Source organism: Coregonus clupeaformis, chromosome 29 (genome assembly GCF_020615455.1).
Source record: "Coregonus clupeaformis isolate EN_2021a chromosome 29, ASM2061545v1, whole genome shotgun sequence".
NCBI lineage: Eukaryota > Metazoa > Chordata > Actinopteri > Salmoniformes > Salmonidae > Coregonus > Coregonus clupeaformis.
The window spans coordinates 35703389-35730535 of record NC_059220.1 but is presented as its reverse complement, the minus strand read 5'-3'; the positions used below and the strand labels follow the sequence as shown (position 1 = coordinate 35730535).

Below are 27147 nucleotides of genomic sequence, written 5' to 3'. Positions count from 1 at the left end.
GAGAGGACCAGATCTACATGCAAACACACACACACGCACATTCACACACATACTTAACTAACATTTATATTTGCATATGGATCATAGTGAATGTGAGCCATTCATGACTGGAGCTCTCTGTAAGCTGCAGTACATGAAGGCTCCAGGGCCACTCTGTCTTTGGTTCTTATACAAGTTGGAGCATGATAAACCACCTGCATGTGACTCATTCATTACTGTATATTAGTCACTTTATTGTTCATAGAACACAATGAGCCCTGAGCTTTTAATATATTTTAATAGAGACTCCATATGTAGCTGCACATCAGAGTGTATTCAACAGGACACAGCATAATGATGTAGGAATGTTCACACTGAGTAGATCAAGTTCAAGTTTCAGTTAACAGCCTCTGTAGCTCAGCTGGTAGAGCACGGCGCTTGTAACGCCAAGGTAGTGGGTTCGATCCCTGGGACCACCCATACACAAAATTGTATGCACGCATGACTGGAAGTCGCTTTGGATAAAAGCGTCTGCTAAATGGCATATTATTATATTATTTGTCTGGTTCCATACTGTGCATTAGCCAGCTCTTTTAGCCTGTCTGGTTCCATACTGTGCTTTAGCCAGCTCTTCTAGCCTGCCTGGTTCCATACTGTGCTTTAGCCAGCTCTTTTAGCCTGTCTGGTTCCATACTGTGCTTTAGCCAGCTCTTCTAGCCTGCCTGGTTCCATACTGTGCTTTAGCCAGCTCTTCTAGCCTGCCTGGTTCCATACTGTGCTTTAGCCAGCTCTTTTAGCCTGTCTGGTTCCATACTGTGCTTTAGCCAGCTCTTCTAGCCTGCCTGGTTCCATACTGTGCTTTAGCCAGCTCTTTTAGCCTGTCTGGTTCCATACTGTGCTTTAGCCAGCTCTTCTAGCCTGGCAGGTTCCATACTGTGCTTTAGCCAGCTCTTTTAGCCTGGCTGGTTGCATATTGTATGTGTTGTAGCCACGACCACCAGTATAAGATACTAACCAAGTGAGCCCCCTCTGCGGCTCTTCCCTCCCGTGGGTGTCTCCTCCTTTGTGGGCTCGCTCTCCGCTTGTGCTTCAGGCTCGGCTTCTGTAAAAGAAAGGAGGGAGGAGAGGTGAGACAGGTGTTGTCAGGGAGGAGGGAGGAGAGGTGAGACAGGTGTTGTCAGGGAGGAGGGAGGAGAGGTGAGACAGGTGTTGTCAGGGATGAGGGAAGAGAGGTGAGACAGGTGTTGTCAGGGAGGAGGGAGGAGAGGTGAGACAGATGTTGTCAGGGAGGAGGGAGGAGAGGTGAGACAGGTGTTGTCAGGGCGGAGGGAGGAGAGGTGAGACAGGTGTTGTCAGGGTGGAGGGAGGAGAGGTGAGACAGGTGTTGTCAGGGAGGAGGGAGGAGAGGTGAGACAGGTGTTGTCAGGGAGGAGGCAGGAGAGGTGAGACAGGTGTTGTCAGGGAGGAGGGAGGAGAGGTGAGACAGGTGTTGTCTGGGAGAAGGGAGGAGAGGTGAGACAGGTGTTGTCAGGGAGGAGGGAGGAGAGGTGAGACAGGTGTTGTCAGGGAGGAGGGAGGAGAGGCACCTTAGTGATGGCATAGAAACACACGGCGATATTCAGATAAAGAACCATATTATTTTTTTGATTGTCTTAACGATGGAGGATTGGTTGATTTCCAGTTTTTAAGTACATGTTTTTTCAAGACAATTGACAAAAAGAGTATCAGCCAACCCATCAGGTATCTCACTGCCTGCTCATATGATTTTCTAACTCCGCCGATAACTTTTGGACTTTATAGCATTCCCAGAAGGCATTGATTATTGAGTTATTGTTAGTTTTACACTTTATACATGACTCTGTCGTTGTGCTGTAGAATTTGTGAGTTATGTATCTTGTATAATAAATTCTATACATTAGTTTATACTGGATTAAGCGTACATTTTCTTTACCTGTAATTTCGTTAGTTATGTTCCAACATTCCCTCCATCTTGTGCCAATATCAGTACTTTTTAAGTCTTGGTTCCAATAGTTTAAGATGTTGTCAGTTGGATAGGCTCTCTGCAAGGTTTTGTATATCTTACCTATCATATGAATATAATTTTCTGACTCAAATAGGATTCCCTCAAGATTGCTCTGATGTCCAAAAGATTTCAAATAGAAATTCCGTAACATTAAACTTTTAGGTTGCAAAATTGCTTTTTAATTCTGTCATGGAAATAAAAGTATTTCCTATTATCAAGTCATTTACGATTTCTATGCCTTTAGTTTTCCATGCGGACCAATTTATCGGTGCATTCTGAAAAGCTATCCAAGGATTCTTCCATAGGGTTGTGTTTTTTGGGCATTATTGTCACGATCGTTGACTGATGAAGAGACGGACCAAGACGCAGCGTGATAAGCGTACATTCTTTATTTAGTACACACACGAACCAAAACAACAAACGAAACGATACGTGAAGTCCTAGGTTATACACAAAACCTTACGGAACAAGATCCCACAAAGACTAGTGCAAAACAGGCTGCCTAAGTATGGTCCCCAATCAGAGACAACGAGCTACAGCTCCAGTGTTTTGGAGAGGTTTTTCGCACATGTTAGTGCGCCGTTTGTTTGACGCCTGTGTGCGCCGTGATTTCGCCTTCGGGCTTATTGTGCTTATTTTCTACGTGAATATTGCACTAAAGTCTTTTGGACTGAGCTTCTGCGTCCTGCGCTTGATTCATGCACCACACCCACCTTCAGCACCCCTTGACAGAATCACACACCAGAATGGAATCAGCAGGATCTGCAGTTACGCCTGAGTCGCTCGAGGAGCATGTCCGCGGCCAAGATGACCAGATACGACAACTGGGGACCGCTCTACAGGACGTCATCAACACCTTGCACCGATGGGAGGCCAGCAGGGTACCCACACCTCCACCTACCCTGCCAACCCCATCGGCCGGTCCACCAGTCCCAGGTCCGGAACCCAGGGGGATTCGGCTCTCGCTCCCGAGGGCGTATGACGGAACAGCTGCCGGGTGTCAGGGGTTCCTCCTGCAGGTGGAGCTCTACCTGGCCACTGTACACCCGGTGCCCTCGGGACACGAGCGTTTCCGCCCTCATCTCCTGTCTCACGGGCAAGGCGTTGGAGTGGGCTAACGCCGAGTGGAGGAAGATGGACGCCAACACCATCTCCTACGCCCGAGTTCTCCCCGTCGCTTCAAGGCCGTGTTCGACCATCCACCTGAGGGCAAAGCGGCGGGGAGCGTCTAGTCCACTTGAGACAGGGGAGGAGGAGCGCACAGGCGTTTGCTCTAGAGTTCCGGACTCTAGCGGCGGACGCAGGGTGGAATGAACGGGCCCTCATCTACCATTTTCGATGTAGCCTACGGGAGGACGTTCAACGTGAGTTGGCCTGCAGGGATACCCATCTTATCTTCGACCAGTTGGTCGATATGTCCATCCATCTGGACACCCTGCTGGCCACCCGTGGACGTCCCGAGGGGGGTCCGTCCATTCCGCCCTCCGGCACCTCCGAGCCGTGCCCTATGGAGCTCGGGGGTGCCGGCGCTAGAGAAAGGAGGAGGAGGAGCCCGAGGGGGCCTGTCTCCTGCACCAAGTGCGGTCGTGGAGGGCACACTGCGGCCAGGTGCTGGGGAGGGTTCTCCGGGGGAGAAGACAACAGGCCACGCACTGGGGGGGACTCCCAGGTGAGTAGACGTCCCACTTACCCAGAGCTTTCTGTTGCGCACTTTTGTATACCTGTTTGTTTTCCACAGGTTGCACCTCATTCCCAGCATAAGGCGCTAGTAGATTCAGGCGCAGCTGGGAATTTTGTTGATCAGAAGTTTTGTTTAGATTTAGGGATCCCTCTCCTACCTGTTGACAAACCTTTTCCCGTTCATGCCTTAGATAGCCGCCCGTTGGGGTCGGGGTTGATTAGGGAGATCACAGCGCCACTTAGGATGTGTGCGCAGGGGGGTCATGAAGAGACTATACAGCTGTATCTGATCGACTCTCCTGCGTACCCATGGTGCTGGGAATTCCCTGGTTAAGCACCCATAACCCTGCTATTTCGTGGCAACAGAGGGCTCTCGATGGGTGGTCTGCTCAGTGCGAGGGGCGATGTCTGGGTGTTTCCGTGGGGCGACTTCGGTGGAAAGTCCAAACCAAGTGCCCGCACTGCACATTCCGCCTGAATATGGGGATTTAGCTCTCGTGTTTAGCAAAACTAGGGCGACGCAGTTGCCTCATCATAGACAGGGGGATTGTGCGATTGATCTCCAGGCAGGAGCAGCGCTCCCACGGAGCCATGTGTATCCTTTGTCTCAAGAGGAGAGAAAAGCTATGGAGACTTACATAGCCGAATCTTTGAGACAGGGATACATTCGGCCCTCCACTTCTCCCGCCTCCTCGAGCTTCTTTTTTGTGAAAAAGAAAGATGGAGGGTTGCGCCCGTGCATTGATTACCGTGGTCTCAATCAGATTACTGTGAAATACAGTTATCCACTCCCTCTGATTGTGACCATGACGGAGTCATTGCATGGAGCGCGGTTTTTCACAAAACTGGATCTCAGGAGCGCGTATAACTTGGTGCGCATTAGGGAGGGCGACGAATGGAAGACAGCGTTTAGTACCACGTCAGGTCATTTCGAGTATCTTGTCATGCCATATGGGTTGATGAATGCTCCATCAGTCTTCCAATCCTTCGTAGATGACATTTTCCGGGATATGCAGGGACAAGGGGTGGTCGTGTACATTGATGATATTCTGGTGTACTCGCCTACCCGAGCCGAGCATGTAACCCTGGTGCGTCGTGTATTGAGGAGGCTGTTGGAGCACGACCTATATGTCAAGGCAGAGAAATGTCTGTTTTTCCAGGAGTCGGTCTCCTTTTTGGGTTATCGGTTGTCCGCGTCAGGGGTGAGAATGGAGGTGGATCGTGTGTCCGCTGTGCGTAATTGGCAAACCCCAACCACTGTAAAAGAGGTGCAGCAGTTCTTGGGCTTTGCGAATTACTACCGGAGGTTTATCCGGGGTTTTGGACAGGTGGCAGCTCCCATCATGTCCCTTCTGAAAGGGGGTCCGGTGCGCCTGCAGTGGTCAGCTGATGCGGACAGGGCCTTTGGGAGACTGAAGGACCTGTTTACGTCGGCTCCGGTGCTGGCGCATCCGGATCCCGCATTACCCTTTCAGGTTGAGGTGGACGCGTCTGAGGCCGGTATAGGGGCCGTTCTCTCTCAACGGTCCGGCTCGCCACCTAAACTCCACCCCTGTGCTTTTTACTCAAAAAAGCTCAGCCCGGCGGAGCGTAACTATGACGTTGGGGACAGGGAGCTGTTAGCTGTAGTTCAAGCCCTTAAGGTGTGGAGGCATTGGCTTGAGGGGGCTCAACACCCTTTCCTCATTTTGACTGACCATCGGAACCTGGAGTACATCCGGGCAGCGAGGAGACTGAACCCTCGCCAGGCTCGATGGAGTATGTTTCTCACCAGGTTCGTATTTAAAATCACGTACATCCCTGGGTCCCAGAATGGTAAGGCAGATGCACTGTCCCGGCGGTATGACACGGAGGAGAGGTCCGTTGAGCCTACTCCCATACTACCGGAGTCTTGCCTTGTGGCACCGGTGGTGTGGGAGGTCGATGCCGAAATCGAGCGAGCGTTGCGTACCGACCCCAGCCCTCCACAGTGTCCTGAGGGTCGGAAGTACGTTCCGCTCGAGATTCGGGATCGACTCATTTACTGGGCTCACACGTCACCCTCCTCTGGACATCCGGGTATTGGGTGGACAGTGCATTGCCTTAGCACTAAATACTGGTGGCCTACTTTGGCTAGGGATGTGAGGGTTTATGTCTCCTCCTGCTCGGTGTGCGCCCAGTGTAAGGCGCCCCGACATCTGCCCAGGGGTAAGTTACAACCCCTGCCCGTTCCACAACGACCATGGTCCCACCTCTCGGTGGATTTTGTGACAGACCTTCCCCTCTCTCAGGGGAATACCACCATCCTGGTCGTTGTGGACCGGTTCTCTAAGGCCTGTCGTCTTCTCCCTATGTCGGGTCTTCCTACTGCCCTACAGACCCCTGAGGCCCTATTTACCCACGTCTTCCGGCATTACGGGGTACCCGAGGATATAGTGTCTGATCGAGGCCCCCCAGTTTACCTCCCGTGTTTGGAGAGCGTTCATGGAGCGTTTGGGGGTCTCGGTTAGCCTTACCTCAGGGTACCACCCGGAGAGTAACGGGCAGGTAGAACGTGTCAACCAGGATGTGGGTAGGTTTCTGAGGTCGTATTGCCAGGACCGGCCTGAGGAGTGGGCACGGTACATTCCCTGGGCCGAGATGGCCCAGAACTCTCTCCGCCACTCCTCTACCAACCTAACCCCCTTCCAATGTGTGTTAGGTTACCAGCCGGTTCTGGCACCGTGGCAGCAGAGCCAGATCGAGGCCCCTGCGGTGGATGATTGGATGAGGCGCGCGGAAGAGACGTGGAACGCTGCCCACGTCCACCTGCAGCGGGCCGTCCTTCGTCACAAGGCGAGCGCCGATCTCCACCGCAGTGAGGGGCCGGTGTACGCACCCGGAGATCGAGTCTGGCTCTCTACCAGAAACCTACCCCTCCGCCTGCCCTGCCGGAAGCTGGGTCGGCGGTTTGTGGGCCCCCTTTAAAGTCCTGAGAAGATTGAACGAGGTGTGTTATAGGTTACATCTACCTGTTGAGTATAAGAATATTAACCCCTCGTTCCATGTGTCTCTTCTCAGGCCGGTGGTAGCTGGTCCACTCCAGGACAATGAGATGGGAGAGAATCCTCCGCCCCCACTGGACATCGAGGGGGCTCCGGCGTACACCGTTCGGTCCATCTTGGACTCCAGACGCCGGATGGGGGGGTCTCCAGTATCTCGTGGAGTGGGAGGGGTACGGCCCGGAGGAGCGGTGCTGGGTGCCGCGGAGGGACATCCTAGACCCATCTCTCCTGTCGGAGTTCCACCGGGACCATCCCGCGCGCCCTGCTCCGCGTCCTCCTGGTCGTCTCCGAGGCCGGGGTCGGCGCACGGCTGGAGCCGCGCGTCAAGGGGGGTGGGGTACTGTCACGGTTTCAGCCGAGGCTGCTCCTCCTCCTGGTTCGGGCAGGCTTCGGCGGTCGTCGTCCCCGGAGTACTAGCTACCACCGATCTATGTTTCATGTTCGTTTGGTTTTGTCTTTATGTTGTACACCTGTGTCTTGTTAGTCCTCGTTAGTGTCCTATTTAGTTCTCGTTGGTTGTGTTTGTCTTTGTGTGTGATTGCTCTTCTGTTTTCGTGTTGGAGCTACGTACTTCCCTCCAGTGTTTTGGAGAGGTTTTTCGCACATGTTAGTGCGCCGTTTGTTTGACGCCTGTGTGCGCCGTGATTTCGCCTTCGGGCTTATTGTGCTTATTTTCTACGTGAATATTGCACTAAAGTCTTTTGGACTGAGCTTCTGCGTCCTGCGCTTGATTCATGCACCACACCCACCTTCAGCACCCCTTGACAGTGACAATTATAGTGGTTCTTGTAGAATCCGTTTAATTTTCTTCCATACAGTTACAGTGAGGGAAAAAATATTTGATCTGCTGATTTTGTACGTTTGCCCACTGACAAAGAAATGATCAGTCTATAATTTTAATGGTAGGTTTATTTGAACAGTGAGAGACAGAATAACAACAAAAAAATCCAGAAAATCGCATGTCAAAAATGTTATAAATTGATTTGCATTTTAATGAAGGAAATAAGTATTTGACCCCCTCTCAATCAGAAAGATTTCTGGCTCCCAGGTGTCTTTTATACAGGTAACGAGCTGAGATTAGCTTGTTACCTGTATAAAAGACACCTGTCCACAGAAGCAATCAATCAATCAGATTCCAAACTCTCCACCATGGCCAAGACCAAAGAGCTCTCCAAGGATGTTAGCGACAAGATTGTAGACCTACACAAGGCTGGAAAGTGCTACAAGACCATCGCCAAGCAGCTTGGTGAGAAGGTGACAACAGTTGGTGGGATTATTCGCAAATGGAAGAAACACTAAATAACTGCCAATCTCCCTCGGCCTAGGGCTCCATGCAAGATCCCACCTGGTGGAGTTGCAATGATCATGAGAACGGTGAGGAATCAGCCCAGAACTACACGGGAGGATCTTGTCAATGATCTCAAGGCAGCTGGGACCATAGTCACCAAGAAAACAATTGGTAACACACTACGCCATGAAGGACTGAAATCCTGCAGCACCTGCAAGGTCCCCCTGCTCAAGAAAGTACATATACAGGCCCGTCTGAAGTTTGCCAATGAACATCTGAATGATTCAGAGGAGAACTGGGTGAAAGTGTTGTGGTCAGATGAGACCGAAATTGAGCTCTTTGGCATCAACTCAACTCGCCGTGTTTGGAGGAGGAAGAATGCTGCCTATGACCCCAAGAACACCATCCCTACCGTCAAACATGGAAGTGGAAACATTATGCTTTGGGGGTGTTTTTCTGCTAAGGGGACAGGACAACTTCACAGAATCAAAGGGACGATGGACGGGGCCATGTACCGTCAAATCTTGGGTGAGAATCTCCTTCCCTCAGCCAGGGCATTGAAAATTGGTTGTGGATGGGTATTCCAGCATGACAATGACCCAAAACACACGGCCATGGCAACAAAGGAGTGGCTCAAGAAGAAGAAGAAGCACATTAAGGTCCTGGAGTGGCCTAGCCAGTCTCCAGACCTTAATCCCATAGAAAATCTGTGGAGGGAGCTGAAGGTTCGAGTTGCCAAACGTCAGCCTCGAAACCTTAATGACTTGGAGAAAATCTGCAAAGAGGAGTGGAACAAAATCCCTCCTGAGATGTGTACTTTTTCAATGTAGAGCCCCCAGTCCTGCTCAACCTGTCATGTTTTGCAGAGGGGTCAAATACTTATTTCCCTCATTAAAATGCAAATCAATTTATAAAAATTTTGACATTCGTTTTTCTGGATTTTTGTTGTTATTATTCTGTCTCTCACTGTTCAGATAAACCTACCATTAAAATGATAGACTGATCATGTCTTTGTCAGTGGGCAAACGTACAAAATCAGCCAGGGATCAAATACTTTTTTCCCTCACTGTATAGTGCTCTTAACTATGAAGTTGTTAATGTTCTTAGCTTTATCCTTTGAAAATAGACACGTGAAAATATTATGGGGGTTAGTATGCGCATCTTCAATATGTACGCATTGTTCGTCTTTAGTGCATTTAACAATATGTTTCAAGTACAAGCCCTGGGTGGTGAGTTGATACAATTCCAAGTCTAGGAGGTTAAAACCACCGTCTGACTTAGGAAGATGTAAAACGTCCCTTTTTATTCTATGTGTTTTATTTGCCCACATAAAGTGTGAGGACAGACGCTGGGAGACGAGAAGCAGGTACAGGGAGTGAATATTTAATATAAAAAGACATGAAACAAAACACGGACAGCGTCTGGACAGGGGAAACATAACAACATTAATGCTGACACGGGGATCACAACTGAGGAACAGACAGATATAGGGGAGGTAATTAAACAGTGATGAAGTCCAGGTGAGTCCAATGAAGTGCAGATGTGCGTAATGATGGTGACAGGTGTGCGTAAGGATGGGCAGCCTGGCGCCCTCGAGCGCCTGGGAGGTGGAGCGGGAGCAGGCGTGACAGTACCCCCCCCCCCCCTCCAGGGACACCTGGGCGAGCCTGATGGGCTGGTCGGGGCACGGGAGCCTGACGAGCCGGCCGAGGTGCGGGAATCTGTCGAGCCTGATGGGCCAGCCATGGCATGGGAGCCTCATGAGCCGGCCGAGGCAGGGGAACCTGTCGAGCCTGATGGGCCAGCCAAGGCATGGGAGCCTCATGAGCCAGCCGAGGCAGGGGAACCTGTCGAGCATGACGGGCCAGCCGAGGTATGGGAGCCTCACGAGCCGGCCGAGGCGCAGGAACCTGTCGAGCCTGACGGACCGGCCGAGGCGTGGGAGACTGATGAGCCAGCTGAGGCGTGGAAGCCTGACGAGCCGGCTGAGGCATGGAATCCTGATGAGCTGGCTGAGGTGTGGGAGCTTGACAAGCCGGCTGAGGTGTGGAAGTCTGACGAGCCGGCTGAGGTGTGGAAGTCTGACGAGCCGGCTGAGGCGTGGGGGCCTTCCTCAAACTGTTGCCACTAAATTGGAAGCAAAGAATCGTCTAGAATGTCATTGTATGCTGTAGCTGCTCGAGAGTCCAATGGCGGCGAGCTTTACACCACTCCAGCAGACGCTTGGCATGGTGTATGGTAATATTAGGCTTGTGTGCGGCTGCTCGGCCATGGAAACACATTTCATGAAGCTCCCAACAAACAGTTATTGCGTTTATGTTGCTTCCAGAGGCAGTTTGGAACTCTGTAGTGAGTGTTGCAACCGAGGACAGACGATTTTTACACAGCAATCCTGTTCTGTGAGCTTGTGTGGCCTACCACTTTGCGGCTGAGCCGTTGTTGCTCCTAGACGCTTCCACTTCACAATAACAGCACTTACAGTTGAACGGGGCAGCTCTAGCAGGGCAGAAATTTGACGAACTGACTTGTTGGAAAGGTGGCATCCTATGATGGTGCCACGTTGAAAGACACGGAGCTCTTCAGTAAGACCATTCTACTGCCAATGTTTGTCTATGGAGATTGCATGTCTGTGTGCTCGATTTTATACACCTGTCAGCAATGGGTGTGGCTGAAATAGCCGAATCCACTAATTTGAAGGGGTGTCCACATACTTTTGTATATAGTGTAACTTCGATTAATAAACTATTTTGAGGGTGAAGTGGTAGTGGCTATGTTGTTGCTTCTGGGATTCAAGAGGGACAAACAACAATAACTGCCAAGGCACTATATTGATCCTAGCACACCCACATCGAACCACACCCCAAGACACAAATCACATTTTTCTTAATGAGCAGCAGCAAACCTAGGAGCAAGCCCAGGCAAAAACGGTGAGTTCAGCCGCCCTTTAAAGGCTATGTTCCCATGTTCGACTGCATTTCAGCATTTACTGTGAATGCAGTCTCTGTGAACATGGGGATGGCTGAGCTCATATTGTGTTGGCTCAATCGTAAATTACCTTTAAATGTCAAGTGCGCTATAAAGTGGATCTTCCACGGTCCGGATTGAATCTAGGCATTAAACACACATTTCATGATAAAGTGTGATTTTACTAATAATACCATTTTAGGTGCAGTCTAACAAGCCATAACCTTACACTGTAAGAACATGACTAACACATAAAGCCGTACTTATGTCTCTGGTATTACCTGAGGCTGTAATGAGATGTATGAAACAGATTATAATGTACCGACTAAAATAAATAATAAGACATGAACATGATGTTTAAATTAAACAAGTTGAGACACTTCCAACACAGTCTCACTCATTACTACACAGGCCATATAGATGATCTCACTCCTAACAAACCTGTCAGTAACTACAGAGAGGGGGAGAGGTGTGTGGGTGTGAGTGTGTACGCCAGCGTGTGTTTTGAAGCAGAAAACTAATATCAATTCATTTGAATTTACACCGTTAGAGGATAGTGAATTGAGGCCTACACACTGGCAGAATCACAGTATCAATGTATTTGGATATACAGTTTGAGTTCAACAGTTTAAGACTGTTTTGAGGACACTTTCGCTGACCTTGCATTCCAACATATATTCTGTCTATAATAGAACTTCTAAAGTGTCCTATGGGAACTCGGAAAGGTCATCGGCTAGAATGTCAAGTTCTGTTGCTGTGGTTGGCTGTTGACTCTCTCAGTCAGAGTCCTCAGAAGGCAAACTAAATTGCACTTGACTCTCCCCACCGACTTCACCTGAACCTCCAGCCCCCTCCACTTTAGATTCCCAAAAGTAAGGACAAACGGATCCAAGAACTCGTTCATACCCAACACTACCATACAGCTAAATAAATGGAAACTGGTCTCATACACTTAACATACATGCAAAGGTCATGAATGTACTGTAGTTATATGGGGTGTCTGACCTGCAGCTTCCTCTTCTACAGCAGGTTCCTCTGCTTCTGGTTCTGCCGCCTCCGCTTCTAAACACAACAATAACCATTAACAACTGTGTGTGTGTATATGTGTATGTATGTGTGTGTGTGTGTGTGTGTGTGTGTGTGGCTCACCTGGTTCTGCCTCAGCTTCAGGGGCCACCTCTACTTCCACTGTTGGTTCTTCTACTACTTCTGTGTCCTCTGTCGGAGCCTCTCCTTCTGCAGCTGCAGCCTCTTGGTCTGTAGCCGGAGCCTCCCCTTCTGCAGCTGCAGCCTCTTGGTCTGTAGCCGGAGCCTCCCCTTCTGCAGCTGCAGCCTCTTGGTCTGTAGCCGGAGCCTCCCCTTCTGCAGCTGCAGCCTCTTGGTCTGTAGCCGGAGCCTCCCCTTCTGCAGCTGTAGCCTCTTGGTCTGTAGCCGGAGCCTCCCCTTCTGCAGCTGCAGCCTCTTGGTCTGTAGCCGGAGCCTCCCCTTCTGCAGCTGCAGCCTCTTGGTCTGTAGCCGGAGCCTCCTCAGAACTTGCAGCCTCCTCCTCTGCAGCCTCCTCCTCTTCTGCAGCCTCCTCCTCTTCTTCTGCCGGAGCCTCCTCAGCAGCTGGGGCCTCCTCGGCAGCTACTTCCTCTGCTGGGGCCTCGGGCTCTGCTGCTTCTGCTTCTGGTTCCTTTGTTTCTGGCTCAGCAGCAGGGTCTTCTGGAGAGAGGAACAGACTTTTCCTTTAGCAGACAGCAATGTATGGTAGTCATGCTAAGTGTCCCCCATCACATTTTATATCATCATCAATAAATATTCAGACACACCTCGACTTTCAGTTGGCAGGTCTACTCTAGTGTGTGTGTGTGTGTGTGTGTGTGTGTGTGTGTGTGTGTGTTGCAATCATAGGGGGCTGTGACATTCCCCTACTGTATGTAAGGTGCAGCAGTGTGCCAGAGAGTATAGAGGCAAAACAGCAGGCTACTTTCTCACTCCAACCCTCTTATTTCTCTCAACCAGGCATGGCCAGCTGGTCCTGGAGGGGCGCAGTGTGTGCAGGCTCTTGTTTCAGCCCTGCTCCTGATCCACCTTCTGATTTAACGGGCCACACTGAACCAGTTGAATGAGGTGTTCGAGCTGGGTTGGAACAAAGGTCTACACACTCTATGGCCCTCAGAGACTGGAGTTGCCCATCCCTGTTCTAAAGAACAGAATCAATAGTCCTGAAACACAATCCATCAACAATGACCAAGGCAGACACACTGGCAATACTGTATTGTATGTGGGAGTTTGGTCAGGAAAAGAGAGACAGGGACTTAAGACTACTGTACCTTAAGACCACTGTACCTTAAGACTACTGTACCTTAACCATACAGCATGTGGGTGGGGGATCCACATACAACTATACAACGCGTTGCTGTTCTCATCTGATGTTAGAGCTTTTCTGAGCTGTAGGACTCATGCACACACAATGTACATACAAAGACCCCACCATGAGACTGAGGCAGTTAAAGTTGCTGAAGTGGAGTGCCTGTATGAATGCAAATGCATAGGTCCCATGTGTGTGAATAAATGACAAGGCAGTGGAACATAGGAACATAGGCTTCCTTCTATGTTATGTTCTATCTGTGTGTGTGTGTGTATGTGTGTGTGTGTTTGTGCATGCGTGCGTGCGAGTATGTGTTAAATAGAGACCGCCCCCATATATTCCACGTGTGTGGGGTAAATAGAGACAGCCCCCCCCCAGTACTCCATGTGTGTGGGGTAAATAGAGACAGCCCCCCCCATATTCCATGTGTGTGTTAAGAGGAAGTGTGGAACAGAGGGGAGAGAAGAGAACAGAATGTTTGTGTTTGGAAGTTCCACAACATTACAGAGCGAGGGCTTCCCCTATAGGAACTATAGGAGGCTGGCTGACACTGGCCGAGTTACACACACACACACACACACACACACACACACTTAGAGTCAAGAGAATGACAGAGAGCAGACCCTCCCCTACACAGTGCTGTAGTAATATCAGGGCAAACTACAACTCAAGGAGTTTAACTACCGAAAAGAGAAAATCACTACAATTTTTTTTACATTTACATTTTAGTAATTTAGCAGACGCTCTTATCCAGAGCGACTTACAGTTAGTGAGTGCATACATTTTTCATACTGGGAAACCCTGAGTTAGAACAATGTGTTCTCAGGTATTTATATTGTGTGGAAGCGTAGAGGGACCCCTGCTGTTGTTTCTCCCTGTTTCAGCTGGCCAACAGGATAATGACAACAGGATAATGCACTGTGGGGAATAGCGTTCCTTTTCAGATGGACCAGTTGTTTTGATTAACTGGAGGGTCACAGTAGAATCCAGGTGGCTCAAAGCACAGAACCCCTGATCTAGAAAATTCTACGGAACCACTGATCTAGAACATGTAGGAATACCCATACTTGCGTTCTAAATAGAAGCCATTTTTGGTATGTAAAAACGGAACATTTTATAGTATGTTGAGCGCAGTGCTCAATCCACCTGCAGTAACTGGAGGTAGAACTGCAAGCATTGCAATGTGCTGCATTTGCCTCTGTCATTTGGAAATGGGTGGTCTCATCATTGAATGTCAATTTGCCTGTGAAATTGTGAAAATTATGATAAAGCCCTTTTAGTGTAAGAGCTGTTTGAAAAGACCGCCTGAAAGTTTTGCCTGTTTTGGTGGGATGGAGTTTTGGCCTTCGATGGTGACATCACCATGGAGTACATTTGTTAATAGGCTGATAAGAAAGATAGTTCCAAACCTCTCTGCCAATAACAGCTAATTTTCAGTTTTCCTCTCCCCACAGACCACTCCCAGACAGTCCTAGCTAAATTATTGCTTGAGAAATTGCTCTTTGCTAAGAAGCTTTTTTTTCTTCATTTTAATTGAAAACAATCACGGTAAGGTACTTAATTGTTACCCAGAAATGATTTGATATTGAGATAAAATGGATGCATTTAACCTTTAACGAACTGGCTTCAGATCCCAGCCAGAGTCTACCAAGGGGTGGGTGTGGCAACCAGGAATAATAATAATGTAGTGGGTGCTTATATTTGTCCTATTTCACACATGTACAGTTGTACATGTACACAAGTGTGTATTAATAGCATGTGTGAATTGGAAATGTTTTTTTTTGCATATCCCAACTCTCCCTGACAACCCTTGGAGAGTGGGGCCTCTCTCTCTGTGGACAACAACACTTACCAACAACAACTATTATGTCACAACATTCACCAACATGACTAAAGCCAGGTGAGACTAATAACTCAGCAGTTGTCACAAAATGCTTTATTAAACACATTTCTACCAGTGTCCACACACTATAGAATAGATACATGCAGTAGGAAAATACCATAGATGCAGTAGGCCACAACCTATAGGACTATATACAGTGCCTTCGGAAAGAATTCAGACCCCTTGACTTTTTCCACACTTTGTTAGGCTACAGCCTTATTATAAAATTGATAAAATTGTTTTCTTTCCTCATCAATCTACACACAATACCCCATAATGACAAAGCAAAAAGAGGTTTATAGAAATGTTTGCTAATTTATAAAAAAAAAAAAACGGAAATCACACTTACATAAGTATTCAGACCCTTTACTCAGTACTTTGTTGAAACACCTTTGGTAGCGATTACAGCCTCAAGTCTTCTTGGGTATGACACTACAAGCTTGGCTCACCTGTATTTGGGGAGTTTCTCCCATTCTTCTCTGCAGATCCTCTCAAGCTCTGTCAGGTTGGATGGGGAGCGTTGCTGCACAGCTATTTTCAGGTCTCTCCAGAGATGTTAGATCGGGTTCAAGTCCGGGCTCTGGCTGGGCCACTCAAGGACATTCAGAGACTTGTCCCGAAGCAACTCCTGCGTTGTCTTGGCTGTGTGCTTAGGGTCGTTGTCCTGTTGGAAGGTGAAACTTCGCCCCAGTCTGAGGTCCTGAGCGCTTTGGAGCAGGTTTTTATCAAGGAGTTCTCTGTACTTTGCTCCGTTCATCTTTGCCTCGATCCTGACTAGTCTCCCAGTCCCTGCCGCTGAAAAACATCCCCACAGCATGATGCTGCCACCACCATGCTTCACCGTAGGGATGGTGCCAGGTTTCCTCCAGATGTGACGCTTGGCATTCAGGCCAAATAGTTCAATCTTGGTTTCATCAGACAGAGAATCTTGTTTCTCATGGTCTGAGAGTCTTTAGGTGCCTTTTGGCAAACTCCACATGGGCTGTCATGTGCCTTTTACTGAGGAGTGGCTTCCGTCTGGTCACTCTACCATAAAGGCCTGATTGGTGGAGTGCTGCAGAGATTGTTGTCCTTCTGGAATGTTCTCCCATCTCCACAGAGGAACTAGAGCTCTGTCAGAGTGACCATCAGGTTCTTGGTCACCTCCCTGACCAAGGCCCTTCTCCCCCGATTGCTCAGTTTGGTCAGGCGGCCAGCTCTAGGAAGAGTCTTGGTGGTTCCAAACTTCTTCCATTTAAGAATGATGGAGGCCACTGTGCTTTTGGGCCCTTCAATGCTGCAGACATTTTTGGTACCCTTTCCCAGATCTATGCCTCGACACAATCCTGTCTCTGAGCTCTACAGACAATTCCTTTGACCTCTTGGCTTGGTTTTTGCTCTGACATGCACTGTCAACTGTGGGACCTTATATAGACAGGTGTGTGCCTTTCCAAATCATGATCAATCAGTTGAATTTACCACAGGTAGACTCCAATCAAGTCGTATCAACAACTCAAGGATGATCAATGGAAACAGGATGCAGCTGAGCGCAATTTCGAGTGTCATAGCAAAGGATCTGAAAAATTTATAAATAACGGTTTTCGCTTTGTCATTATGGGATATTGTGTGTAGATTGCTGAGGATTTTTATTTATTTAATACATTTTAGAATGAGGCTGTAACGTAACAAAATGTGGAAAAAGTCAAGGGGTCTGAATACTTTCCTAAGGCACTGTATATACAGTATAACACATCTATACACCAGCATCATATCTGAGTAAATAATGTTTTACATAAATAAATGTTCATATCTGACACATAGCCTACAGTGTGTATATAATGATAAATCAGAGCAGGTTTATAAACATTTATTTATTTAGTCTGCATTTCAGCCTCAGGTACAGATAGACAGAGAGGATGTACTTGAAGTAGCGGGTGTAAAAGGTGAGTACTTGTCATGCCGGTCAGCTGCTCCACTCCAGTGCCAGAGCAGTCCGCTCCACCGGTGCCCAGTCCAGCTCCGGTCAGCTGCTCCACTCCAGTGCCAGAGCAGTCCGCTCCACCGGTGCCCAGTCCAGCTCCGGTCAGCTGCTCCACTCCAGTGCCAGAGCAGTCCGCTCCACCGGGGTCCAGTTCAGCTCCGGTCAGTGGCTCCACTCCAGAACCAGACGTCAACCCCTCTCCAGGGTCGGGGCCTCCCACACCAGGGTCCAGATAGGGCTTGGTGCATCGCGGGGGGATTGCCGGTCCAGGCCCAGACGTCGGCCCCTCTCCAGGGTCGGGGCCTCCCACACCAGGGTCCAGACAGGGCTTGGTGCATCGTGGGAGGACTGAGAGGGGAAGCATCGCGCCGAGGTCCAGACCGGACCAGGGGTACAACGGGGAGGCAGTAAGGGAGAGGACGTCACGCCCGGAGCCGGAGCCACCACCGAGGCTAGATGCCCACCCGGACCTACCCCTGTTAGGTTTTGCGGCCGGAGTCCGCACCTTTGGGGGGGGGGGGGTACTGTCACGCCCTGACATAGAGTTCGCTAGTTGGTTTGGTCAGGGTGTGAGTATCTATGTAATGTGTATATCTATGTGTCAATCTATGTGGTGTATTTCTATGTTGGCCGGGTGTGGTTCCCAATCAGAGGCAGCTGTCGATCGTTGTCTCTGATTGGGGATCATACTTAGGTAGCCTGGTTGCCTACCTTAGTTGTGGGGTCTTGACTCTTGTTTGGCTTGTTTGTGTGTAGCCATTGTGAGCTTCACGTTACGTTGCTTTTGTTGTTTTGTAGTGTGTTAAATTCGTTAATAAACATGTATGCATTCCACGCTGCACCTTGGTGCAATCCTGGATGTGACAGTACTTAAAGGCCCAGTGAATTCCAACATTTTCCTGTGTTTTATATACACTGAGTGTACAAAACATTAGGAACACCTTCCTAATATTGGGTTGCACCACCTTTTGCCCTCAGAACAGCCTAAATCTTTCAGGGCATGGACTCTATAAGGCGTCCAAAGTGTTCCACAGGGATGCTGGCCCATGTTGACTCCAATGCTTCCCACAGTTGTGTCAAGTTGGCTGGATGTCCTTTGGGTGGTGGGCCATTCTTGATACACATGGGAAACTGTTTAGCATGAAAAACCCAGCAGTGTTGCAGTTCTTGACACTCAAACCGGTGCGCTTGGCACATACTACTATACCCCATTCAAAGGCACTTAAATATTTTGTCTTGCCCATTCACCCTCTGAATGGCACACATACACAATCCATGTCTCAATTGTCTCAAGGCTTAAAAATCCTTCTTTAACCTGTCTCCTACCCTTCAACTACACTGACTGAAGTGGATTTAACAAGTGACATCAATAAGGGATCATAGCTTTCACCTGTATTCACCTGGTCAGCCTATGTCATGGAAAGAGCAGATGTTCTTAATGTTTTGTACACTCAGTGTATATTTCCACACTATGAGGTTGGAATGATACTGTGAAATTGTGAACATTATGATAATGCCCTTTTAGTGTAGGGGAGAGTAGAGTAAATTCAGCCATCTTTTACATTCAGCATCACTCCGTGAAGGGAAATATAGTATTCTTTCTAACAAAGATAACAACATATAACTAGAATGCAATGGTATAGAAATACTTTAAAGTACTACTTAAGTAGTTTTTTGGGGGTATCTGTACTTCACTTTACTATTTACAGTACCAGTCAAAGGTTTGGACACACCTACTCATTCCAGGGTTTTTCTATATTTTTATACAGAAGATAGCCCGATTTGGTAAAATACCAAGTCCATATTATTGCAAGAACAGCTCAAATAAGCAAAGAGAAACGACAGTCCATCATCATTACTTTAAGACATGAAGGTCAGTCAATACGGGAAATTTCAGTCGCAAAAACCATTAAGCGCTATGATGACACTGGCTATCATGAGGACCGCGACAGGAATGGAAGACCCAGAGTTAACTCTGCTGCAGAGGATAAGTTCATTATTGTTACCAGCCTCAGAAATTGCAGCCCAAATAAATGCTTCACAGAGTTCAAGTAACAGACACATCTCAACATCAACTGTTCAGAGGGGACTATGTGAATCAGGCCTTCATGGTCGAATTGCTGCAAAGAAACAACTACTAAAGGACACCAATAAGAAGAAGAGACCTGCTTGGGCCAAGAAACACGAGCGATGGACATTAGACCGGTGGAAATGTGTTCTTTGGTCTGGAGTCCAAATTTGAGATTTTTGGTTCCAACCGCCGTGTCTTTGTGAGACGGATGATCTCCGCATGTGTATTTCCCACCATAAAGCATGGATGAGGAGGTGTTATGGTGTGGGGGTGCTTTGCTGGTGACACTGTCTGTGATTTATTTAGAATTCAAGACACACTTAACCAGCATGGCTTCCACAGCATTCTACAGCGATACGCCATCCCATCTGGTTTGGCCTTAGTGGGACTATCATTTGTTTTTCAGCAGGACAATGACTCAACACACTTCAAGGCTGTATAATGGCTATTTGACCAAGAAGGAGAGTGATGGAGTGCTGCATCAGATGACCTGGCCTCCACAATCCCCCGACCTCAACCCAATTTAGATGGTTTGGGATGAGTCGGACCGCAGAGTGAAGGAAAAGCAGCCAACAAGTGCTCAGCATATGTGGGAACTCCTTCAAGACTGTTGGAAAAGCATTCCAGGTGAAGCTGGTTGAGCGAATGCCAAGAGTGTGCAAAGCTGTCATCAAGGTCAAGGGTGTCTATTTGAAGAATCTCAAATATAAAATATATTTTGATTTGTTTAACACTTTTTAGTTTACTACATGATTCCATATGTGTTATTTCATAGTTTTGATGTCTTCACTATTATTCTACAATGTAAAAAATATAAAAAATTAACCCTTGAATGAGTAGGTGTGTCCAAACTTTTGACTGGTAGTTTATATTTTTGACTACTTTTAATTTTACTTCACTGTCACGGAATCAGCCGAGGCTTCTCCTCCTCCTTGCTCGGGCAGGCTTCGGCGTTCGTCGTCCCCGGAGTACTAGCTGCCACCGATCTATGTTTCTGTGTTTGACTTGTTTTGTCTTGATTGTGTACACCTGTTTCCTATTATGTTGTATTGTATTCCCTATTTAACCCTCTGTCGTTCATTGTGTGTTGTGTGTGATTGTTCTCGTCATTTTCGGCAGTTGCTAGTGTGCGGGTATTCCCCTCCCTGTTTGGAGGTTGTTTTGTATTCTGGTTACTTTGTTAGTAAAGTATCGTTTCCAGTAGCTCGGTGTCCTGCGTTTGACTTCGCCTACCGCATTCACGTCGCAATCTGACAGAATCACACACCTCTCATGGAGTCAGCAGGAGAGGCGGTGCCAGCTGGATCTATGGAGGCACGCATTGAACACCAAGCGGTCATGATCCAGGCTCTCGGCACCGCCATGGAACGGGTGGTGAACACCATTGAGTGATGGGAAAGAGGGGGTCTACCTATACCCCCTCCAACGATACCACCACCATCGGCGATGCCCATCGTTTCACCTCCGGGGTCCAGTGGGATTCGGCTCTCGCTCTCGAGGGCTTATGATGGCACAGCGGCCGGGTGCCAGGGTTTCCTACTCCAGGTTGAACTCTACCTAGCAACCATTCACCCGGCGCCCTCGGGATACGAGAGCGTGTCCGCCCTCATCTCCTGTCTGTCCAGCAAGGCGCTGGAGTGGGCCAACGCCGAGTGGGGTGGGATAGACGCCGCTACGGTCAGCTATGCAGAGTTCACCCGCCGCTTCCAGGCAGTATTCGATCATCCACCAGAGGGTAAAGCGGCGGGTGAGGGTCTATTCCACCTTAGACAGGGGAGGAGAAGCGCGCAGGAGTTCGCGCTGGACTTCCAGACGCTGGCTGCCAACACCACTATAGATGTAGCCTGAGGGAGGACGTGCGTCGGAAATTGGCCTGCAGGGACACCAACCTCAGCTTTGATCAACTGGTGGACATGTCGATTCGCCTGGATACCCTGTTGGCTACCCGCGGACGTCCAGATTCGGGGCCGTCCATTCCAGCACTTCCGAGCCGACCCCTATGGAGCTCGGGGGTGCTGGTGCTAGGGAGACCAGGAGGGAGGCCGTCCCCTGCACCAACTGTGGCCGCAGAGGACCCACTGCTGGTCGGTGCTGGGGAGGGTCTCCTAGGAATCGAGGCAGTGGGCGACGCACTGATGAGTCATTCCAGGTGAGTAGGCATCCAACTCACCCAGAGCTCTCTGTTGATCATATGTGTATTAAAGTGGTGTTTCCCGAGGTTTCTCCTCACTCCCAGCATAAGGTGCTAGTAGATTCAGGCGCAGCTAGGAATTTTATCGATCGCCAGTTCACCTATAAGTTAGGGATTCCTATCGTACCTGTTGATGTGCCCTTCCCTATTCATGCCCTAGATAGCCGCCCTTTGGGGTCAGGATTGATTAGGGAGGTCACGGCGCCTCTCCGGATGAAAACGCAGGAGGGTCATGAGGAGATATTACGTTTTTATTTGATTGACTCTCCTGCGTTTCCCGTGGTGTTGGGGCTTCCCTGGGCGGTGTGTAGGCATTTCCGTAGGGGCAACGACGGTGGAAAGCCCGAACCAAGTTCCCACCTTGCACATTCCACCTGAGTATGCCGATTTGGCACTCGCCTTCAGTAAGAAGAAGGCGACTCAATTACCACCTCATCAACAGGGGGATTGTGCGATAGACCTCCAAGTAGGCGCTGCGCTTCCACGTAGTCACGTGTATCCTCTGTCTCAGGAGGAGGAGACGGCCGCTATGGAGACCTACGTCACCGAATCTCTGAGACAGGGTTACATACGGCCGTCCACTTCCCCTGCGTCCTCAAGTTTCTTTTTTGTGAAGAAGAAGGATGGGGGTTTACGCCCGTGTATTGATTACCGTGGTCTAAATCAGATCACAATCAAATACAGATATCCTCTCCCTCTGATTGCTAGTATGACGGAGTCATTACACGGGGCGCGATTCTTCACAAAATTGGATCTCAGGAGCGCGTACAACCTGGTGCGCATTAGGGAGGGAGATGAGTGGAAGACAGCATTCAGTACCACCTCGGGTCACTATGAGTACCTCGAAATGCCATACGGTTTAATGAATGTTCCTTCAGTCTTCCAATCATTTGTGGATGAAATTTTCCGGGACTTGCATGGACAGGGTGTTGTGGTGTATATTGATGACATTCTAATATACTCCGCTGCACGAGCCGAGCATGTGTCCCTGGTGCGTCGAGTGCGTGGTAGACTGTTGGAGCATGACCTGTATGCAAAGGTGGAGAAATGTCTGTTCTTCCAGGAGTCCATCTCCTTACTGGGACATCGGTTGTCCGCGTCAGGGGTAGAGATGGAGATTGACCGCGTTTCTGCCGTGCGTAATTGGCAGATTCCCACCACGGTAAAGGAGGTGCAGCGCTTCTTGGGTTTTGCCAATTACTACCGGAGGTTTATCCGGGGCTTTGGACAGGTAGCAGCTCCCATTACCTCTCTGCTAAAGGGGGGTCCGGTGCGCCTGCAGTGGTCAGCTGAGGCGAACAGGGCGTTTAAACGTCTGAAGGACCTGTTTACCTCGGCTCCGGTGCTGGCGCATCCGGATCCCTCTTTGGCATTCCAGGTGGAGGTGGACGCTTCCGAGGATCAGCGCTGTGCTGTCTCAGCGCTCGGGTACGCCACCTAAACTCCGCCCCTGTGCTTTCTATTCTAAGAAGCTCGGTCCGGCGGAGCGCAATTATGACGTGGGAGACAGGGAGCTGCTAGCTGTGGTTCAAGCCCTGAAGGTGTGGAGACATTGGCTTGAGGGGGCTAAACACCCTTTTCTCATTCTGACTGACCATCGTAACCTGGAGTACATCCGGGCAGCGAGGAGGCTGAACCCTCGCCAGGCAAGGTGGTCTATGTTTCTCTCCCGCTTTGTATTTAAGCTCACCTATAGACCAGGGTCCCAAAACGCTAAGGCAGACGCCCTGTCCCGACTATATGACACAGAGGAGACGTCCATTGAGCCCACTCCCATACTCCCGGAGTCTTGTCTGGTGGCACCGGTGGTGTGGGAGGTTGATGCGGAAATCGAGCGGGCGTTACGTTCCGATCCTACTCCTCCACAGTGTCCAGAGGGTCGGAGGTACGTGCCGCTCGAGGTTCGCGATCGTTTGATATACTGGGCTCACACGTCACCCTTGTCTGGTCATCTGGGTATTGGTCGGACAGTACACTGTCTTAGTGGGAAGTACTGGTGGCCAACTTTAGCGAAGGACGTGAGGGTTTATGTTTCCTCCTGCTCGGTGTGCGCCCAGTGTAAGGCACCTAGACACCTGCCCAGGGGGAAGTTACAACCCCTACCCGTTCCACAACGGCCGTGGTCTCACCTATCGGTGGATTTTTGTCACGGACCTTCCCCCCTCCCAGGGGAACACTACGATCTTGGTCGTTGTGAATCGGTTTTCTAAAGCCTGCCGTCTCATTCCCCTGCCAGGTCTCCCTACTGCCCTACAAACTGCTGAGGCCCTGTTTACACACGTCTTCCGGCACTATGGGGTGCCTGAGGATATAGTGTCTGATCGGGGTCCCCAGTTCACCTCTAGAGTCTGGAGGGCGTTTATGGAACGTCTGGGGGTCTCGATTAGCCTTAACTCAGGTTTTCACCCCGAGAGTAATGGGCAGGTGGAGAGAGTGAACCAGGATGTGGGTAGGTTTCTGAGGTCGTATTGCCAGGACCGGCAAGAGGAGTTTTCAGTGTGTGCTAGGTTATCAGCCGGTTCTGGCACCTTGGCATCAGAGCCAGACCGAAGCCCCTGCGGTGGACGAGTGGTTTCGGCGCTCGGAAGAAACTTGGAACGCTGCGCATGTCCATCTGCAGCGGGCTATCAGGCGGAAAAAGGCGAGCGCCGATCGCCACCGCAGTGAGGCTCCGGTGTATGCACCGGGAGATCGGGTCTGGCTCTCGACCCGAAACCTGCCCCTTCGCCTGCCCTGCCGGATGCTGGGTCGGCGGTTTGTGGGGCCATTTAAAGTCCTGAGGAGATTGAACGAGGTATGCTATAGGTTACAACTGCCCATTAATTACTGCATTAACCCCTCGTTCCATGTGTCTCTCCTCAGGCCGGTGGTGGCTGGTCCACTCCAGGAGAGTGAGGTACGAGAGGCTCCTCCGCCCCCGTTGGACATCGAGGGGGCTCCGGCGTACTCAGTCCGTTCCATCTTGGATTCGAGGCGTCGGACGGGGGGCCTGCAGTATCTCGTGGAGTGGGAGGGGTACGGTCCGGAGGAACGGTGCTGGGTCCCCAGGAGGGACATCCTAGATCCCTCCATGTTGAGGGACTTCCACCGAAGTGATCCGACTCGCCCTGCTCCGCGTCCTCCTGGCCGTCCCCAAGGCCGGGGTCGGCGCACGGCTGGAGCCGCGCGTCAAGGGGGGGGGGGGTACTGTCACGGAATCAGCCGAGGCTGCTCCTCCTCCTTGCTCGGGCAGGCTTCGGCGTTCGTCGTCCCCTGAGTACTAGCTGCCACCGATCTATGTTTCTGTGTTTGAGATGTTTTGTCTTGATTGTGTACACCTGTTTCCTATTATGTTGTATTGTATTCCCTATTTAACCCTCTGTCGTTCATTGTGTGTGATTGTTCTCGTCATTTTCGGCAGTTGCTAGTGTGCGGGTATTCCCCTCCTTGTTTGGAGGTTGTTTTGTATTCTGGTTACTTTGTTAGTAAAGTATCGTTTCCAGTAGCTCGGTGTCCTGCGTTTGACTTCGCCTACCGCATTCACGTCGCAATCTGACATTCACTTCATTCCTAAAGAAAATAATGTATTTTTTGCTCCATACATTTTCCCTGACACCCAAAACTACTTGTTACATGTTGAATGCTTAGCAGGACAGGGAAATTGTCCAATTCACGCACTTATCAAGAGAACACATGGTCATCCCTACTGCCTCTGATCTGGCAGACTCACTAAACACAAATGCATCGTTTGTAAATTATATCTGATTGTTGGAGTGTTCCCCTGACTATCCGTCCATTTTAAAAACAAGAAAATGGTGCCATCTGCTTTGCTTAAAATAAGGAATTTGAAATGATATACTTTTACTTTTGATACTTAAGTATGTCTTAGCAAGTACATTTGCTTTTGATACTTAAGTATATTTATAATTTTAGTATTTTACTGGTTGACTTTCACTTTTACTTTAGTAACTTTCTATTAAGGTATCTGTACTTTTACTCAAGTGCTTTTTCCACCACTGTCAGAAGTCATGTAAACATTACAGTTTTTGAAACATAACAAGTGTTCTCTTGGCACAACTTCTTGAGCCGCGGGACAGGGTATGTTAAGCCGCCTACAAATATGTGTACTGAATACAATATTACAACTAACTTTTTTAAACGATGTTTATCTTTATTTCCCAAACACAATTCAACACAATAGCTTTTTTGACTCTTAATCATTTTAAGCATCTTTTAACACAGGCTTACACCTAACAAACACTCTGTACTTTTTAAAACACACTTTTTGTTGTTGTTGGTATTTTACCCCCTTTTTCGTGGTATCTAATTGGTAGTTACAGTCTTGTCCCATCGCTGCAACTCCCGTACGGACACGGGAGAGCCGAAGGTTGAGAGTCATGCGTCCTCCGAAACACAACCCAACCGAGCCGCACTGCTTCTTGAAACAGTGCCCGCCTAACCCGGAAGCTAGCCGCACCAATGTGTCGGAGGAAACACTGTACACCTGGCGACCAAGTCAGCGTGCACTGAGCCTGGCCCACCACAGGAGTCGCTAGTGCGCGATGGGACAAGAACATCCCTGCCGGCCAAACCCTCCCCTACCCTGGACGACGCTGGGCCAATTGTGTGCCACCCCATGGGTCTCCAGGTCGCGGCTGGCTGCGACAGAGCCTGTACTTGCCACTCGGGAAGCCCCTAAAATAATTTTAACATAGGCCAGGCCCTGTTGTTACCTCACATCCCAGAGATAATGCCTTGCATTATGCCTTGGAAGAAAACACTTCAATTTGCTCAACTTGCCATTGGCCCATCCATTGGCTCAACTTACACCAAGGCAAACATTTTGACTATATTAGCCCACAGAGCTACAAGGATGCATTTTCATGCTAGGTTTAGGACCTCGTATTGAAGCTTATAGACCCCAACTGATGTATAGAACTAACTTGCTTACCACTTTTTCCATGTGGACCTCTTCCTAAACATTTTGTCAAATGATCAATTTTGTGTATGGTTTCCTAGAAGAAAGGGTGGCTCAACTTACCCCTTTGACTTAACTTACCCCACTCTCCCCTAAGAGCTTTTTGAAAAGACTGCCTGAAATGTCAGCCTGTTTTGGTGGGATGGAGTTTTGGCCTGCCTGGTGGCATCACCAGGCAGTAAATTAGTTAATAGACCAATAAGAAAGAGAGTTCCAAACCTCTCTGCCAATAAGAGCTAGTTTTCAGTTTCCCCCACTCAGACCACTCCCAGATAGTCCTAGCTAAATTCTTGCTTGAGAAATTGCTCTTTGCTAAGAAACTATTTTTGTGTTTTTTTGACCATTTTAATTGAAAACAATCACAGTAAGGTACTTAATTGTTACCCAGAAATGATTTGATATTGAGATAAAAATGGCTGCATTGGGCCTTTAACTAACTTGTCTCAAGTAGAAACAGAACCATAAAGCACCATAAAACTAGTTGTAAAAGCACATTAGAGGATGTAAAAGTGCTTACCTTGTGTCTTGGCTCCAATCACCAAACTGCCCAGCAGGAGAATCCACAGGTATGACATCATGGGAACAATGTGCTGAATTACAAAACTGGAGTTTTAGACTTCTCTGTTGAATGGTGAGAATAAAATAATAAAAGTAGCAATGATGATGGAGATGATGTTTCTGGTAATGTAGACCAGCTATGTGTATGATGTGGTGTGCGATGGCTATATTATCATGTTGCCTTCTCCTCTGCTGCAGCTCCAATCTTCTCATGCATT

At 49.0% G+C, this 27147-nt stretch overlaps 1 protein-coding gene across 5 annotated transcripts in view; it reads right to left on the bottom strand.

The window, feature by feature from the left end:
* LOC121571734 (skin secretory protein xP2-like) overlaps positions 1 to 27147 on the bottom strand; it is a 31397-nt gene extending 4250 nt beyond the window's left edge. For all 5 annotated transcript variants that reach the window (XM_041883379.1, XM_041883380.1, XM_041883381.1 and 2 more), the window contains exons 1-4: positions 26889 to 27147; positions 12107 to 12661; positions 11963 to 12019; positions 995 to 1081 (exon numbers count right to left, since the gene is read on the bottom strand). In XM_041883379.1, the coding sequence (XP_041739313.1) occupies positions 995 to 1081; positions 11963 to 12019; positions 12107 to 12661; positions 26889 to 26949 (760 nt within the window). In that variant the 5' untranslated portion in view covers positions 26950 to 27147. The remainder of the gene's footprint in view (positions 1 to 994; positions 1082 to 11962; positions 12020 to 12106; positions 12662 to 26888) is intronic.